At 36.6% G+C, this 19,256-nt stretch overlaps 1 protein-coding gene across 6 annotated transcripts in view; it reads left to right on the plus strand.

Annotated features, from left to right (window-relative positions):
- The window catches only part of WAC (WW domain containing adaptor with coiled-coil), a 58,425-nt gene that overhangs the window by 5,141 nt on the left and 34,028 nt on the right, over positions 1–19,256 (plus strand). For 5 of the 6 annotated variants that reach the window (XM_077788727.1, XM_077788740.1, XM_077788716.1 and 2 more), the window contains exons 4-7: positions 14,409–14,515; positions 15,244–15,386; positions 15,958–16,070; positions 17,506–17,814. In XM_077788727.1, coding sequence (XP_077644853.1) covers positions 14,409–14,515; positions 15,244–15,386; positions 15,958–16,070; positions 17,506–17,814 — 672 coding nt within the window. The remainder of the gene's footprint in view (positions 1–14,408; positions 14,516–15,243; positions 15,387–15,957; positions 16,071–17,505; positions 17,815–19,256) is intronic. The other variant, XM_021543021.2, reaches the window with a different exon arrangement.

The raw sequence follows: 19,256 nt of genomic DNA on the forward strand, positions 1-19,256 counted from the left end.
TTGTGGCAGAATCTTTTGTAGAATTGTAATCCATGGTGAGAAATTCAATTAAGGTTTTAAAACATGTTACGGGTAAGCCCTCCATACTGATACAGTGCAAACAAAGCATTTTTCAAAGTTGCTTACTGCATGGTTTCTGTGGAAAGAGACTGTGTACAGAGACAGTCGTTCTCTGGAGAGAGACTTCCAAGTTTACCTTGGACTAAACACCGTGGAGTAATTGCAAGTTTTTGTCACATTCCTGGTTTCCTAAGAGCACTTGTACATGCAGCATATAAAAAAACTGCCTTAACTTTATTCTTGCTTTCAGGTCCCTGTGCATGGGTGTATTGTCTCTGTATGCAAGTGTTTAAAACATAATGAACAGCTTCCCCCCCTCAGTGCATCTCTTATTTATAGGTCAGCTGCTATAGGCAAGTGTGGGGTTTGAAGAGATTAGGGGGTCTTATGAGACCAGCTCAAGTGTGAAGTTTCTTAACAGTAACAAATAGGGACTTAAAGCCAGCATTGTTTATGGGGAATAGAACTATGAAGGACCTTGTAGATGTGTAAAAATGTTTCCATTAAAGAAAAAGGGAAATACAAAGATTTGAGGACTCTCATGCTTGAGGATAGAAGGCTGTTGTAGGTCTTTTAAAATGCATGAATGTTGAGATAAAGAAAATAAAGAAGCCAGATAAGTAGGATAGCTTTGGGAATAATGAAAGGGAGATATATGGCTATAAATATATATAATTTAAAAGTAAAAGTGTGAGATGCAACCCTTGGTATAAAAAGGGCAGAGGGTGTTTCTGCTTAACTGTATGGAGCAGAATGACCCACAGTATGATACACAGTAGAAATATATGCAAACAAGATTTGTTCACTTAAGCCACCAGTAGTTAATTTTCTTACTGTGAAGAAAATACTGCATGTTTCACCACATTTATGTTTAAGAGACTTTGAAACTTTGCTTCATGCCATGATCTTACTGAATTGCTTAAAATAACTGGAGAGTGTAAATGTACATAGCGTGAAATCATCTGCTGAATTGTGTGCTGTTGTGCAGTGTAGGCTCTTTTGATGAAATTAGATTATAACTTGTGATTATTTAAATTCCAAAGTGTAATTGAAGCATTGTGACTGTTTCTTTTGCACGTGAGTTGTTTTTTTTGTTTAAACTGGCAATTAAGAACCATTTGTCAGTGAGGACTGCTATTGACTAATAGAGTTCTAAGATTAAAAATCTTCCTGCTCTTAGAGGCTGAATGAAATATTTTAAATAATGAGTTCCTATTTTTATCAAAGTGGTGGTGGGAGCTTCTGTCATTCTTTGTTGGCTTGCTTTGTTTCACTGGTTCCTGAAGGAGTTCAGGGATAGCAAACAGCCCTGAACAGAGAACTGTGTTAGATTCCTGTGTTGGCAGCCCTGGCAGTAAAAGGGAACTGCTGATTAAATTAGTGTCATCAATGGCCAGTGAAATAAACAATGAACGGGGTGTTTGGGCAGCTACAAGAGAATGGAAGATGCCTGGGCAGTGGGCCTTGTCAGAGAGGAAACTGCAGGGTAGGTGGAAAGAGGCAAGTCTGAGAGTAATGGAACATAGTGAAGGGTTCAGGAGGAAGCTGGAATAGATTCTATCTGTGTAGTTAGTATTAACTGCTGTTAATGTTAAAGTAATTATTCATTACTATGAAAGCCATTTCCTCACTGTAACTGTATAGTCAAAGCTGGGATGAGAGAAGTCTGATCACAAAGGAGAGTGAGCTCTCCATGAAACATGTTTTGAATATCCCCCAACAGCCATGTGTAGATTTAGTGATTCACTTCACTGTTCCATGAATGTTGGCTGTCTGCATGGCTTTAAAGAGGTAGGGGTTGACTGGTTTGTTTTCTAAGAAAAATAGAATTGCTTCCAGGATCATTCACCTTTTAGGAGCTTTTCTTTGGATTAAAAAAAAAAAAAATGGAGAAAGTAAGTTTCTTCTTTCTGGTATTTATAAAAGCTTTCTTTTAAGTTTTATTAGTTCTACTGCCTTCAGACAGGGTTTTAGTTTTAAGTTTGCTTTCGAATTTAGAACTTTCAGGTAGAAAGAAGCTTTCCATTTATGCAGTGGATTTGACAATATTTCTGAGGTGAGTTTTTGTGGGATCAATTGTATAACCATTTTTTTATGTTACTCTTGCTAGGATCTCTAGTAGAAAAGAAATTGACAAGTATGTGCTTGTGGAATCACAGTAAAAGATCTGACTTGTGTTTATACTCTTTAAATGTAGAAGTTTAGAATGTTAATATTGAAAATTGCTTTTCAAAAGTACCTGCAAAGCTTGCTTTTAACTAGCACAGAATGGAAGATAAAACCCCCTAATTCTATATTATTCATGTTAGGTAAGAATTGTTATATTAATATGGTGGTATTAAATGCTAAGTCTTCATTCATGTAGGTGGATGGAGTCCTCTGTTTCTCATAATGAAGTTCAAGTATCTAGTGTAGGTTGCTAGAGTAAAGATGTATTAGTGTGAGACTTGATCTGAAATGGAGGCTACATCAAATGTTAATAAGCAGATCTATTTGTTTGTAACCTGTTGATGCAGCTGCTTCTCAGCCTCTGTTTCTAATAGGACATTGGGAATTTTCACTTACTGCTTTTCCATTCTTTTATATGTGAGAGTATAAAATTCAGATGTGTAAATAGGTCCTCTGACCTCTGAAGGTTTCCATTTATAATTGTTCTGTATAAGCAAATATATATCTTAGTTTTAAGAATTCATTGGATTGTAAATGTAGTAGGTTCAAGTCAGTCTGCCTGCTAGACCTGGTAAGCTTTTGTACATAAGCAGATTTTGTATTTTGGAAAAGAGAAAATAAGTGACAATATGCAAGATTTGGTGACTTTGGTTGTTTTTGGTATGTGAGCTAATTAGAAGGGAATGATTTTTACTTAGCATCATGCTTTAACACATGCTACTTGCCTCTGACTTAACATAAATGGAATGTACAGTTTACTAAACTCATACTTTTGGGTTGCTTTTCTGAAGATGAAGAGAAGTAATGAAAACTATTAGTTCTGATGAGCTGCCTGATACTAGACCGTAGTCAAGATAGCAATTTGTAAATTATGTAGCATTTTGCTCTGCATTCCACAATGGCCCCCGATTAGAATTTTTCCTTAACCATATTTTGGGACATGGCTGCTTTCTAAGAGAAATACTGTTTATTGGCAGTTTACATTTGTTTTCCTGGCCATTTCTACCTGTTCGGTGTAAAGTGTCCAGTAAGCCAAGTATCACTGAAGCTGTGCAGAACTTGGAAGAGAATGCTCTGCCTCTGTTCTGACTGAGTGGGGATGCTGTAATAACTTCTGTGAATAATAGTAATTTAATGGCACACAACTTGGAGTGGTAACTGCATTTGTTTACAAAGTCAGGCTTTTATGCAATTTCATGGTCATTTTCAGGGAAAAGTCTCCTGCTGTACAGAGAGATCATTCACTGTGTAGCTCTTCAGTAAGGATTGTTTCCCTTTTTCTCCCTGCTTTCAAGCTTGTGAAGTGAGATGTGTGTTCTAAGGCACAAACTGTACTTGTCTGCTAACTGGAAGTAGACCGACCGATGGAATACTGTTCAAGAATAATCAGAGTGAATCAGCTTGGAAGGGGCCACAGGGGCCCAAACTCCCTGCTCAAGCAGGGTCATCCTAGAATGCAGGGCACACAGGATTGTGTCCAGATGGTTCTTGAATATCCCCAGTGAGGGAGACTCCACAACCGCCCTAGGCAACCGTCTCCATACTTGGTCACTCAGGCAGTAAAGAAGTTGTTCCTCATATTCATGTGGAACTTCCCGCACCACAGTTTGTGCCCATTGCTTCTTGCCCTGTTGTTTGACGCTGCTGAGAAGAACCTGGATCCATCCTGACACCCTCCATTCAGATACTTGTAGACAGTGATGAGAGTCCAGTATGTCCAATTGGAAAGCCTGTCCTTCAGGTCACTGGAAAGGGAGATAAATTTTTGAGCAGATGACTGACAAGAGACTTCATTCTTTTTGCCGGGTGCATTAAGAGATGTCTGTCAAGCTTTTGTGGCCTTGACTTATATCTCTATGCATGCAACAATATTGCCTTGTGTTTGAAATTAATAAAAAATGAGACCTAGAGACCTATGATGAGGTGCTGTAGTATTTTGGAATAATCATCTGTTCCTTAATGTGACTTGTTACAAAGGAGAGTTACAAAGGAGCAGTCTGTCAAAGTTTGTCACAGTGTTAAAACATAACTAACTTGTTTTGTTTCTACAGCAGAGGTATGATAAAAAATGATAATACCCTCCTTTTGTTGTCACTCAAAAAAAGAGATGTAAAACAGCTTTCAAGTGCTTCATGACAAGAAAAAGGCAGCCAGAAATATAAACAGTTTGCTAAATGAGCTAAATTCTCTGTCTTTGAGGGGCAGCAAAAATCTTCAAAAGGTCTTTTTTTGGTCTAAACTTTCATCATTACTTTTCTGATACCTGTCAATATAATTTCTGTGACCTGCAATATATATTTAGTAATGTCAAGCTTTCTGAAAATACTTTTACAAAGCAGATTTATAGTTCCATCCCAGCTACACATGATTGCAGTTTTTGTATAGTCCTTTTGAGAGTGTTTACTTAACTAGAGAAATAAAGTTAGACACTTAAGCAATCAAACAATTGTAAAATAGATTGAGTTTGTAAACATAAACTGCAGCTTTTGTGAAGAGGCTTATTTTCCTCTAATAAGGTAGTTTCAGGAAAGACCAGTTGAATTTGATGTATGTATTTCAGAATTACTTAATGGGAAGAGGGCTGAATTGTCTTGTCACCTGTTGTGCTTTAGATGCTTGAAAGCCCTGTTGCACAATACCTTTTTAAGCTGAGCTAAGCTTTGTTAAGCTGAGCTGGGCCAGCCTGAAATAAAGCAGTGAATCTATTTTTTTAAAACCACACCACTATATATATTAATTCTTAGGTCAATCCTTACTTGCCACCTTTGCTTCCACTCAGAGCTGTGGGCCAGCATTCCTTTATTAGGGAAGAACTTTTATGTGACAGAAAGTAATAAAGTAATCTGACTTGCTTTTTTTCTCCTTTTTTTTTTTTTTTTTGAGTATTACTTGCATCTCTTCAAAAAACAATTCCCAGCTGAAAATTAAATAAGCATGAAATTAAAATTATGCTTGTTGCATATCTATACTGTAATAAATATACATGGCATAGTATGTCCAGAACTGGAAATGTATTTTTTCTAAACCTAGTAATTTCAAAATAAAAAAATAAAAGTGTAGTGACCAATTGCTGCTTTTAATACTAAAAATTTTCAAGCTAGGTTTCTCATTTGTGGTGAAGATATAACATGTCCAGTAATCTTTCTGAAAACCGAAATTTTCCAGAATTCTTTATAGGCAGATCATTCAATATCTATATTTTAGGTGAAATAATGCTTTCTCTGTTTTAGTGAGACAGGGACATTGCTGTAGTCTTAGAAGAAAGTTCTCCTCAAATAGCAGATATTAGTAGTCCTCAAGGAATGATCTGGTACTGAAGTGGAGGTTGGTTCTTCTGTTGTGTTTGATGTATCTTAAGATAGGAATTTGAGATAATCTGACTTACAGTTATTATTTTAAAGACACATTTAAGAAGATACATGGTGCCTTTTTTTCCTTGCCTTATATTAATGTGGTTAGACACTGCTTCTGCCACAGCTTTCTGATTGAGGATATGTAAGTGTGTTATGTGTGTCGCTAACCTTTTTGCAGGATTGCAGTAATGTTTTGTAACAGACTCCCTCTTTTTAGTACTTGTACAGCACCATGTGCTTGAATTGTTGACTGTCAATAGTCTGTGCTCAGTTGACCTGAAGGAAACTTAAGATGGGATGAAGTTCACAAGCATTTTCATTGTGTGGCACTACCTATGTGCATAAAAACTTCTAGATTCAACTTCCTTATTCTAAGTCTAGTAATGGAAACATTCAATGCAAGTTCATTTGTAAGTAATATTGCATTCACAGGGTCTTCTGTTTAAACTTGTTTGTCCTCAAGAAGCTATCCTCAAAACATCAAAAGAAATTTGAGAGTTGCTAAACAACTTGGCTTTATTCTTAGTAGCCTTATTTTTGCTATGTGGATTTTGTTAGGGAGATTAAGTTGTCATATCTTAATTGTTTGGAGCTTCTGAGTGGGTGTGCTAATTTGGTGCTGGGGATACATAGAAAAAGGGGAAAAAGTCTCGGAGCTGTGTTTGGGCAACTACATTTTTTTCTCCTTTATAAGCAGAAATTATTTTGCATGACCCCTGATGTTAATCAAACTACAGTTTGTGATGACTAGGTTATGGTGTGTCAGTCTTTTCACTGTCCTGCTCTGGTGTTTGTAATCTAAAAATACTGAAAGACACAGTTTTTATGAAATGTCTGAGTTTGAGTAACTCCCATCTGCGGTGTGTGTTGATAAATATCAGTGGTTCTTCCAGTGTTTTATGTTCTTTGGGAAGCTCCTTGAACAAAAAGTAAAATTTGTGATGCTTGCCCCCTCCCCCTCCTGCAGTGTTAAAGGAATTGTTATGCACTTCAGTATCCCTTGAGCCTAATTTTCATGAAGCCTTTGAGTATGTGCCTGTTGCCCCAGATGACTAATGTATTTTTTTTTAATGTCTTGCGTTGTCTAGTTTTTCTTGGCTTTTGAAAGGAGAAAAATTCTAAATTTGTAATTCTCTACTGACAATTAATGTGAATTAGAAATAGAGAATCAGTCTTCTGCTTAATCATAGTTGATCAGTTTTGTAGAAATGTTGCTGGAGGTAGAAGAGTGTGTTGTGGTGCTGTTAGACTTCCACCCCTGAGCTTAGTGCTGTATTACAGTGTGTTCGTGGGAGGCTCGTTTGGGTTTTGTGTTGTGTTGCTGAGGAGAGCCTTGAAGGGGAAGTTCAGTCCATTGTCTCTTTGCTGAGCTGATCCATGTGGAGTTCAGATAATGTGGTTATCAGACTGTGGTAAGGCTCGTAGCTGTCAGTTTAACACATATGTTTTTTCATGTCATAATAATGAAAATGTCTCTGTATGAAGCTGTTACTTGAGGTTGGAAGAACCTCTCTTGGGCAGTCTCTGACACTGTATTAGAGATGTAAATGTTTTGGGAGCCACAGTCCAGAATGAAAGCAGACTTCAGCTTTTTCTCAACCTACTTCATTTCTTTTTAGAGCAATGTCCCACTCATTGTACAAATATGGTCATGTTAATTAGTGTTGCAAACTCAAAAATACTTCAAACTGTCATTAGTGATACTGAACAAGGATTTTGTCTTTTTATTAAACATACTGAAATCTTCTGGTGTCATGAGCCAGAGAGTTAGGGATATGACTCTGTGTTGCTGTAGTTCATGGTACTCACATTTTCCATGGGTGAAGCTGCTTAAGCTGCTTTTTTCAAGTCGATTGATCTCAAATGAAGTGCGTGTCTTAGTAGATCTTCAGCAGTGTTGAGGATGTTGCTAGCATTTTTTTATTAGGTGACCTGAACTTAGAGTTCCCTGCAGGGAGGAAATTGCAAATGTTAATCTGCAGAATTTGTCTACCTATAGTTTTTAACTCCACATAAATCAATTTTGTATTTATGATTTGTTTAATCTATTTCAGTAACCTTTGAGTCTTACCAGAAATGTTTAGAAGCTAAAATTTAGTAGTGTGCCTTAATTATTAAGAAACAGGCAAATTCTTTCAAATTATACTGTTTACCCCACTTCAAAGTAAAGAATAAACATCTCTATGGGTGATGGTAAAATTATTTGTCCAGTCTTTGTTTATTGTTATTTTGATAGTTGAGATATGAAGGAAACTGACATACTGATTTTCTTTGAAGAAGAAAATCGGTAGTAATTATGTCTAAAGTGTACTGAAAATCCATTTTTCATCTCTTAGGCTTTTTTCAGCTTTATGATTGGTGGCATTTGAGTATTAGATCATACAGAAACTCACTGCATTCAGTGGACCTCATTAGTGAACCTGATAATTTTCGAAGTTGTGTCTTAAGTTGAGAAGTGATTTCTCATTGCAACTAGGAGGTGGGCTGAGGGGAGAAAGAAAATAACCTCAAAATTATTTAATTATTAAGTTGTAGCTGTAACAAGGAAAGGAGCAGGTTGGATGGTTGGACAAAAAGAAGTTTATCTGCTCTATCAGTGAGGAGAACCCAAGCTGTGTTACTCATTTTGGCTGAAGTACAGCCCTAGGAAAACAGTTACCTGCTAGAGTAGTGAATCCCTGAATTGTTATTTGAAAACTGAGAGTTTGAATTTAGTTTGAGGCATTTTATTACCTTTTGCTTTGCTTTTTTGTGGGCAGGAATAGATTGGAGTTCTTTCCAGAGCAGTTTGGTCTGTTTGCCCTAAAATTAAGCTTCAATTTCTGAAATAAATTGAGTATAACTAATTAAAAATAGAAAACTAAGCAGCAAGGAGCAAAAAAAAAATTTACTGTACGTTATGCAATATGTAAGATTTAACTTTATCTTTTTCATTTTAATAATCAGTAATACCTTTGCATTTGCTGAGTATTGCATTAGTAAAATGAGTGATTGACTTTCATTAGTTTACTACTCCTCACTTCCTTTTCAAGGTGTCACTTTCTTACTACCATTTTAGAAGAAAGATTCTATTATGAATAAAACCATATGTTTACAGTATAATTTTCATCCACATTTGGTCATTTGTGCCACTCCATGTATGTATGACTCCTGGTCTGTTTATAGCAATGTTTTTTGCCGATGTCTGTGAAATTCTGTGTGAATGGTAACTTGGAGAAAAAAGGAACTTCTTTACATTGGAATGCTTACCCTGTGAATTGGATATTGCAAAACAGTACAGACTTTGCTGTCCTGGATTGGCAGTGTGGCAGGAGAGAAAGGTAAGGAATGAAATAAGGCTTTGTACGTTTTTTTGCTCTATAAAGCTACTTGACTGGTATAAAACATTTATTTGGGGGGGCATAATGAGTATGTAATTAGGAAGAACAGTGATCAGGCTAGATTTTCTTTCTTTGGCAAAGCACTGTGCATTCAACTTAGTTGGTTATGAATTTCTGGAAGATGTTATTGCACAGTTGGTGTATTCTCTGGGGCTACTGCTCTGCTAGGAAAATTGCAAATTTTTATGTTTTTGGTTGCATGTGGAAGGCAGCCATGTTTATTTCAATACACTAGGCCTCATAAAAATGCAGTGAAGAAAAATTGTTTTGTCTTACTACTTTTACATTTGGCAAATCAAAATGACCATGATAGGCTGTTCTGTTACTGCTGGCATGTTGGGTATTGTATTCCTATTGTGTTGCTTTATTTCCTCCCATATGCAGTACTTTAGAAAGTGTTCTGCACAAAGATTTGCACTGAAATAACAAAGCCAGCTGAAATACACTTTAGACATTTTAATTTAGACTTATCCTCGATACATTTCTTATAATTTTTACCATTTGAAGAAGCCATCTTAGTTATCCCCATATAATATCACCACCATAAACGTACCTGGCTGTGAAGTCTTCTCTGTTAACAACTAATTAGTATCTGTCACTTGGTGGTATTTGTTCTTTTGAAGAAATTCAGATTCTGATATTGCCTGTAGTTTAATGAATTTGATTGCATGTTAGCTCAGAGGTGGAACATGGAATCATAGAAAGTATGGATAGAGTTGTCACAAAGGTAATGACCTTCCTTGCTTTTCTGTGTGTTTCTTTCCACATGCCTACTGTGTGGGCACAGAAACGGTGACTCTCCTAAAGCCCTTCCTGAATCCCAGTTCCCTCTAGAGGGACTGAAGGAGCAGACCATCTTTGAGTTCCAGCGTTAACTGTCATGTGGTGCAACAGTATATATACTGCAACTCGAATGTCTCTCTGTTCCAACTTGTGCATTTCAGTAGATTTTATTATTCTGATACTGTATGATGTTATGAACCAAAAAAGAGTAAATTAGGCTAAGATACTTGGATGCTGGAGGATGGTGGACAATCCACAGTCATGTATTAGATTATTCTAATCAAATGGCAAGAAAATTTATTTTAGATGGTTTCAGGTGGATGTTGTAATTGCCAGTATAGGTGTACAGGTTTTGGAAAGGAAGGAGTTCTAGTTTGGTCTTGAAAGATGGCAGGGGAGAAAGGAGGGAAACCAGGTGCTTTATTAGAGCAGTCTGGTCTTTAGTTAACTCAAAATTTGAACTTTTTATACTTTCAGAATTGTAGTGGTGATAATAGAGATGCTAATTAAATGTAATAATTGCTAGAGAAAGTTGACCATATTGCAAAATGGTGTATTCTTATTTCAGTCTATGTTAAATCTGTTTTTCAAGTGCAGCATAGTTTTGAGCCCTTGTTGCATTTCAAAGTGTCTTGGATTCAGCACTTGGGATATAGAAAAAAACTTACAAAAACATTAAGAGTCCTAGTGTAACAGAGTCTCCAATCTCTAGTAAGCATTAAGTCAATTTTGAGTTGGTTCCCAGACCCTTGCTCTTTGTGCTTTCTGCTGATGTTCATGCATTAATAAGGAAGATGTGATTTTTGTTGGAAAGGATAGAAGATAGCTGTGGTATTTTAACCTTGACTCTGACCTGCCCTATGACTTGTTAATCACTAGGGAAGACTTGCTCACACAGTTGCACTGCTACAATTTTATGTAACTGTAGGGCTGATGCCCTTGTTGGCTATCTTCCAGTTAGGAGTAGCTCTTTCTAGCTTTAACTGCTTTCAAAATAATGATTAAACTGAGGAAACTCACTGTGATTGTACAGTAAACATTTCCATGGGGAGTTCTGAAACTGAATTGGAGTATTTATAACACATTATTAATTTCCTTATGGTGCATCAAAGATATTTATCAGCAATTGCTAAATCTGAAAATATGCTAATAAGGAGTACAAAACCAGGTCTTTGTTCCTCTTTCCTGAGGAAAGTGTAGCTAATAAGGAATGTCTAATTGTAAGAGGAAGAGATGATAAGTTGCCATGAGGAATTGTCTCAAGGGACAGTAGTATGCTCTCTACCTTATCAGGCCTGTTTCTGGGTATGGACTAGTCCTGGTGATCATGTTCTCATGATCTGCTTTGCCAGGCATGCAGCTGGGAGATGCAGAGCTGGTGGCAAGTCACAGCCACCTTAAAATGGCTCAGGGTTAGGCCTTGAAAGTGATCATTCAAGTGAGGGGAACCTACTTTTTTTAGAGGTAGACCTCTGCTTGTGGGTTGCTTTCTGGCCTTTAAACATCTTCAACAACTTCCTCAGACAACTTGAGCTGGCACTGCTTGCTTGGCTAGACTGTCAGATTCTTAGGCGACAGCTGTGCATGGATTTAACCACATACTAAAACCTTTCTGCCTCCGTGTAAAAAGGTAGTTTGGTAATATGATTGTCATGTGTACATACAGTGTTTAAGCCCTTAACTTGTTTGAAGTGCCTAAAATTCTTGTTCTCCAGAGTATCGTCTGCTTTGGTCTTGTAAGCTTTCCAACAGCAAATAGCAGTTCAGCAATCCTTTTGTATGCTCATTCCTGAAGTTTGGGTACAGATCCAAATATAAAGTGGTATTATGTGTAAAACAGAATGGAGGTCTGGGTGGTGAAGCCACACCTGTAATTACCCTGCACCATCAGCATGCATTTATGGCTGGCCCTGTAAATTGCCCACGTCGCTTGTCCTGGCGACAGGAGGCAGTCGGCATTGCTGGAGCAGCCACGATGAGTTTTTATGCAGCTGAGGCCAGCTCAGGTAGGACAGGATTCCTGATGGATGGAGCATTTTGGGGACAGTCTGGGAGGACTGCAGCTCTGAGAGGCCCAGGGGCCCCTTTTGAAGAACCTGCTGCATGGTAGTGTTTGCCTATCGGGGTCGGCTGGAGGTGGGTGTGACTTGCTGTAGCTGCTCTGATACTCCTGCAGAGTGCTTGGTGGTTCAGTACTGGGGCTGGGCACAGTGGGAAATGGGGGCATACTGCTGAGCTGATATACCATGTGGGGTTTGAAAGTCTGCACAGTGAATTTGAGGTGTTTGTTTATGCGCTGGATAGAATTGGCTTCACAATATTTTATTGGTATAATAGGTGTGTGGTTGGCTCTTTCTCATGTTTGGGAAATGCCTGTTAGATTAGAATCACAGTGGTGGTGTATTTAGGCCACTACAGTATTTAAAAATCAGCATGTACATCTTAAGCATGCTGACCAAAACGTAGTGATACTGCAACTGTGGTACAGGATTACGGTAAATTAAATGCATTGATGTGCATTCTAATGTTTTGAAGGGCCTGTTCAAACAAAGCCATCTGGTAAATTCTCATCTCGTTTTTTTCCTTGAAAAAGGGAGGTGATTTTACCTCTTAGGAGAAATTAATTTAGATATGTCTATGTTGAACAACCTACAAAAATACATTAAGAAATTTTAATGATTTTTACCTTGGAAGAATATAGTAAATAAAGACTAAAAGAATGGTTAATACAAAAATATTAAGCAGCTATTTCACTACATGATCAGTGTCTAAAAAAATTGAGACTGTTGGTGTTACTGAGGAGAACAGCTTTGTAATTAGGATATACTAATTATATCTTGGGGGGGGAAATCAAATGCATCTATAAATGCGGTTTTGTTGTTGTTAGGCACGCGCATCACAAGTGTGTCATGGTTATAAGTATCGCTTTGACAAGCCTAAGTTGCCCCCATACTAAGTCATTCTGCTGGCTCTGAGCATGCAAGATACTTTTGATGTAGGATTATGGACTAGCTTTTGGAAAACTGTATTTAAGTGTGAGACTTAGTCTGTTTTCCTTATTTTTTTCTCCTTATATCTTTACAGAAAATAGCATACAGTTTTAGCCAACATACTGTAGGGAAAGGTTTTGAGGTAGTGCTGGTTCAGGTTGCAGTAACTCATGTTTGTGCAAATTGACCTTTAGTCTTTGTAGGGTACTAAATAGTTTGTTGGTGGTGTACCTCCTTTTGGTTTTGTGATGGGCTGTCTTTCTAACCTGCAGGGTTAAAGGTGGGGAGAAAGAAGTTTGAAATAGCAATTTTGTCACCACTTGTGTAGTTAGATGCCTCAGAAGACAGAATTTGCATTATAATGGCTCTCATTTTGCACTATACTGTGTCATTTAGTTATGTTCTGTGTGTGTAGCTCTCTGAAGACTTTGAAACAATGGGTTTTTTATGACTCCATTCACTCCTACCTATCAGTCCTTTACCGTTCTTTACTGTAATTGTGCATAAGATAAAGGCTTTGCCTTTTTTGAGTCACTTTGACTTCTTATTTACTATGAATACTAGATTACTATACAACTTGTGAAGCTAGTGGTACTTCATGTTCATGTAGTACCCCTGGGTATTGAGAAATTTCTCAGTAGGGAAAGTAAAAGCTAGGTGAGTGTTATATTTGCAATATCTTGGTTTTTTCCCTGAAATGTGTAAGCAAATTACTTTTCTTACTTTGGTGTGATTTATGTGAACATTTGGAACTTTTAAAAAATCTCATCAAGAACAATGGAAGAGTTTTTACTTGCTTAGAAATTCTAGAGGAATGGGAGGCCTTAAGAGCAGGAAATTTAAAAGAAGGTTGTAGCGTGGAATGGTTGTCCTTCTTTAATTGTAGATGGAACTTTTCAGTTGACTTGAGCTTAGGCACAAATAGAGATATAAAGATGTTGAGAATTATGTCCTTTTTTGTTTCAGCTGCTCAAGTGTTTTCACATTGAGGAAAACCAGGTTGCCTTGAAGAGTTGTTGGTAGGGAGGCCAGAAGCAAGTGGCCATTTGGGATGTGCTGCTTTTGGTGTTCTAGATGTCAGTACCTTTATTGCAAAGACTGAGGTGCAGGAAATTTTAGTCTATTCAGTATGCATAAACAGAAATAGTTACCTAGAACTAATAACAAGTAGCCTCAAAAGAAATCACAGTTTTAAGAAAAAAAAACAGTTTTAAGAAAACAGCATTGCTTCAGTAAACTTAAAACCTGATTTTATGCATCTAACCATGAAGGCTGTTGATAAGCCTATTTCAATTTTCTGATATAATGTTGAGGATAAAATGTCTGTTAATTTCTGAATTGTCATGTTAGGACTCTTAAGAGTATCAAAATTTTAAAGGCTGTTTGTTTGCTAGTAATGTAATAAAGTTTTAAGAGTTAGACCAGTGAAGGGACATACTGCATTACTCTAATTATAGAATCAGAGTGAGTTTTTTGCTATATGAAAAAGAAATATGCATATGGTCTCTTGAAATACTTCTGCATCTGACCTATGGTTCACCAGGCTGTGATCCAGGTTTTGGACAACTTTCCTTCTCCCTTTCCCTCCTTTTGCCCTTTGACCTCCTTAGAATGCAGATGGTTGATTACTTTGAAATCATAACATGGTGAATAGTCTTCCTCTTTTCTTTCAGGGACCAGTTACTCTCCACAAGAAAATTCACACAACCACAGTACTCTTCATAGTTCAAATTCCCATTCTTCTAATCCCAGCAATAATCCAAGCAAAACTTCTGATGCAGTGAGTATTTGTGATTGATTTTTATCATTGAATTGCCCTGTTCATGCACACCATATTTTCATAATTTTGTCTAAGACAGGCAGCATGTACACTGTGCTTGAGTTTTCCAACATCAGTCTTTATTTTATAAACACTCTGCAAACCCAACCTGCAGTTGTTATATGTTTTAAAACTATTCTAATTGGTAATCATTAGAGCTTTGAGTTACCTGTCATTCATTTTAAAATATTAGATTATTTAAATGACATAGATACAGAAATATTTTCCATGAACTTTGCGGTAAATCTGGAGAGCACAGTGTAATTTTACTTACTTGATGTGCATTACATATTGTGAATTTTAGTTACTTCAGTATCAAAGTTTTAGTAGTCAGCGTGGTGTTTGTAAAAAATTGCCCGAAACCTAAATCGATAAATTTGTGATCGGTGGAAAAATTTTGGTTAGATAGTAATTCTGAGTGTGTTGTAAGGTGAAAGAAATTAATGTTATCAGTATTGATCTTACTATATCCCACTAAATGGACTGCTAGATTTTGTTAAGGGGTTTGATGGGAATAAACCAGAGGAAACTATTGCAAAATGCAACAGGATACTGGTCACATGTTCAAGCTGTCAATGAAACGGGTATTTAGAAGTGGTGGAAAGCAATGATACGGGTACATAAAAGGTGCCATGTAGTTTTAAAAATAGTGAAAGCTGTTAAATTTGTATATCAAAACTTTCAAGTAGTCTTTTGTTCAACACTGTATTTTAAAGGCTTTTGATTCTGCGGATGATTGGTCTGAACACATCAGCTCTTCAGGCAAAAAGTACTACTACAACTGCCGAACAGAAGTTTCACAATGGGAAAAACCAAAAGAGTGGCTGGAAAGGTATATGTTTGTATTTGTTTTAATTACATAAAGAACAAATATTCTTAAGCACATTCCAGAGCACTTGAGCTTATCTAATAGATTACTGCTATAAAAGATTGTGCTCTAAGTCTGCTCTGTTCCTACCCTTACCATGGCCTCTGGCACCTCTTCTATCCCTTGACAATCCAGATCCTGAGAGGGAAGTATGGTTGAGTTGTGTGGGGATGATTTTTTGGGTGGTGATGGTGTTGTTGTTGGGGGGGTTTTGTAGGCTGGTTGGTTTGGTTTTTGTTTTGTTCTGGGGTCTATTTGTTTGTTTTGGCTGGATTTTTGTTTTGGTTTTCTGGGTGAGTGTTGTTTTTCATGTTTTGTTTTGGGATGGTTTTTTATTTGGACAAGATTAGTGAGCTGAACTGGTATATTATGGGCTTCAACAAGCACAGATGGAAGGAAGCAGTGGCTGGAGTTTGCTAACCTCACCTGTAGCAGCAAGCTCTTAACAGTTTAATTCATCTCATGTAACTTAATGAAACTGTTTTATTATTAGATAATGTAAGGTTTTACCTAACTTTTGTTTTCTTTTCTTCAGAGAGCAAAGACAAAAAGAAGCAAGCAAAATGTCAGTTAACAGTTTTCCAAAAGATAGGGATTACAGAAGAGAGGTGATGCAGGCGACAGCTGCCAGTGGGTTTGCCAGTGGAAGTATGTGGGTTTTTTTTTTTAACAGCAATATATTCTTGCCTTGTTTGCATTACTGTTTTCTTTTCCAAACTTCAAAAACTAAAAAATCCCTTTACTTGGCTCTTTTTCCCACCTTTTCATATATAAGAGCCAAAGTGGATAGCTCTCCCAAATGTGGTTTCTTTAAATACCTTTACTAGTGCAACATTTCCTTAATGCTTTTCATGGTCTCCTCCTTTTTGTGGCTTTTACTGTCGAGTTTAATTATCTTCATGGGTAGTTACTCAAACAGCTTGAATAATCTGTGGTTTAGTTGGGCTGTTGTGATCATTGAGACCTGTTAATGTCATATTCTTACCTTAAAAATAAAGATTTCACATCTAAAAATAATAATAACCTAATTCAATGGATTTTGATATCAGAGGTTTCAGAGGCTTTTTTTGTGTGTGTTATTGAGAGCGTATTTTTATCTCGCCAATACTCCTAGCAAAATCTTCCCTGGTCTGTAATTTCTGTGACTTGGAGATTCTTGTCCTGATACCTAGCTTTAATATTTGTCAGTTTTCTTCTGGAAAATAGTTGTACTATGAGGTTCTGTCTGTATGCTGATGTAGTTTGGATAAATTTGTAGCATAGTTCTCAGGGTAGTTAAAAGCAGAAGCCAAAGTATTATTCTTCACCCACGCTCTTGGAATTTGACAAGGTGGAGATGTATGAAGAGGTATTTTTCTGTGTACACTGGAACTTCAGCATATGCTAAAATATACTGGATGCTGCAAAAAGATAGCAGTCATGCATAATGCAGTGAGTATTTGTTTTGTGACAGGTGAAAATGTAAGAATCTATAAAAGAATTACTTTCTGTTTACTTGGTATATTCACTGAGTAGCATATTTTAAAGTCTGTGATCATGTGACCAGTGCAGATGAGTCATTCATTTAATATATATAAGTGTCTTGAATTAATTGTAAGTAAGCTTGTTGTAGCAGTACTCAAGTGACATGGAGAGGAATTCTTTGAAGGCTAGAATGTGAAACTATTAAATTATACTTGATGTTCAGGGGTTTTGATGAACAAAAGAAAAATAGCATAAATTATCTCTTCACACTAAATTCAAGATGGAAATAATAGATCTTGATTTAGATCTTTTTAGGAGACTTCAAAAGTTAACTTGACTGTAACACTGGTTATAAAGCAGCCTTTCATCAAAACACAGTGCTTAACCGGAGCTCTAAATCAAGCAAAGGTCAGAGAAAATGCATTTTGTCAGTGAGTAGAATTAAATTTTGCCTTTTTTGATACTTATCTACTTGAAGCTTTTTTTAATCACAAGTTCAGTCAGCTCTAGTTGTTGGTGTGCGGCTGTATTAATCAGTTACTACAATCTTAGACTTGTTTCTAATTCAATCTTTTTTTTTTTTTTAATTGCAACATCACTTGGGGAATCCTGAAAAAAGTGGAAGACAAGCATTCCAGTGACACCAGCAGTATGCTCCCACAGAATATTTTATCTCAAACGAGCAGGCACAATGACAGAGACTACAGACTGCCAAGAGCAGAGACTCACAGTAGTTCTACTCCAGTTCAGCATCCCATCAAAACAGTGGTTCATCCAACTGCTACCCCAAGCACTGTTCCTCCTAGTCCATTTTCTCTACAATCTGATCACCAGCCAAAGAAATCCTTTGATGCTAATGGAGCATCCACTTTATCAAAACTGTCTACATCCGCATCTTCCATCCCTGCACAGAAAACAGAGAGAAAAGGTATGTCTAATGAAATTCCCTCTAGTATTCTAGATGATGCATTGCATTACACTGCTTGTTCAAAGTATGTTAATACTAGAATTTAATTATTTTTTCCTGTTTGATTGTGTGCTTAGAACCTGATTACTGTTTTAATGTGTTTACTTTCCCCCAAACCCAATTTGCTGTATCTTACACAACTTCAAATTGACACTGTGATGTTTACTATTTATGGCCTTATTCTGCAAATTAACATTTCAAATTATAATTTGAAAGATGTATTTTTATAGAACATATTTTAATTCTTGTCTTCTCCCTTGTTGTTTTGGATCTTTGCCATTTATTTGAGTTTTTATGTAGTTACACAGTTTGAAAGTCATTTTGGACCATTATGTTTTATGAACTTCTGTTACTGTTTGGAATGCCAGTGTCAAACCTATCAATCAACACAAGCACAGTTCTTACAGAAAGCGAGAGTTTTCTACATTTTTGTAAGAGCTAATCTGTTAATCTGTTTTGATCTGTATCTTGGGAAATATTGGATCTTCAGCTCTAAATCTGATAGTATGTATTTCTGTTATCTGGTAATACCTGGTAGATACAGTAACAGTCAAGTGAAGATCAGGACTGCACTGTGGGTTGTTTATGACCTTTCAGACCTCTGTCTTTTAGTTAGATTTACTTCATTATTAGGAATGAGGAGCTCAAAAAGTTTGTGAGAATGAGATGTGTATCATGAATGATAGTGTGTTACTTTGGTGTAGTTGTGTTTTCAGAGTGGTGTTGTGTAAGAAAATTCTGCTTTGAGGACTTTGGGAGGGAGAAAATAATTTTTGATAATCATGTTTTGTTTTAATTTAAAATACTGTATAATTAATATGTAACTGAATTATTTTTTTGAAAGATGGCTTGTTGCCCTGTCCATACTTGCAAGCTGGCCTAGTTAAATAATTTTAAAAAGAAGACCAAAACAGACTCTGGTCTGACACCAGTCTTGTGCTCTGTGTTTGTTTTCGACTCTTCCATTTTTGTTTATTAAAGTTCCAACTTCTACAGACTTAAGAACAGCTGGCCACACAAAATATTTGAACAATAGAATACACTGATAAGTACTGTCATTTGTGCGTGTGCAAATACATGTACAATTGTGCATGTAAGGAATTTTTTTTACATTTTTTCTTGACAGTTTGTGCAATTTTTACATAATAATACTGACTGTAAACTACAGAGGAACAGGTTATTTTCAGCAAGCCTTTTCCTATTAAACACAGTAAAGCATGAAGTAAAGTGTACTAGTTCAAGCATGGTTCTTGTACAGAGTGCAGCTGTTACCTGCTTCAGTTAAACCTCTATTTTCTGATTGCAGTTTGATGCACTTGTACACATTACAGTGCAAAACATCCATGTCAAGTGTTCTTTCCTTTAATATATCTACACAGTTTCCATTTCTATATTTAAATACA

This window comes from Lonchura striata, chromosome 1 (assembly GCF_046129695.1).
Source record: "Lonchura striata isolate bLonStr1 chromosome 1, bLonStr1.mat, whole genome shotgun sequence".
Lineage (NCBI taxonomy): Eukaryota > Metazoa > Chordata > Aves > Passeriformes > Estrildidae > Lonchura > Lonchura striata.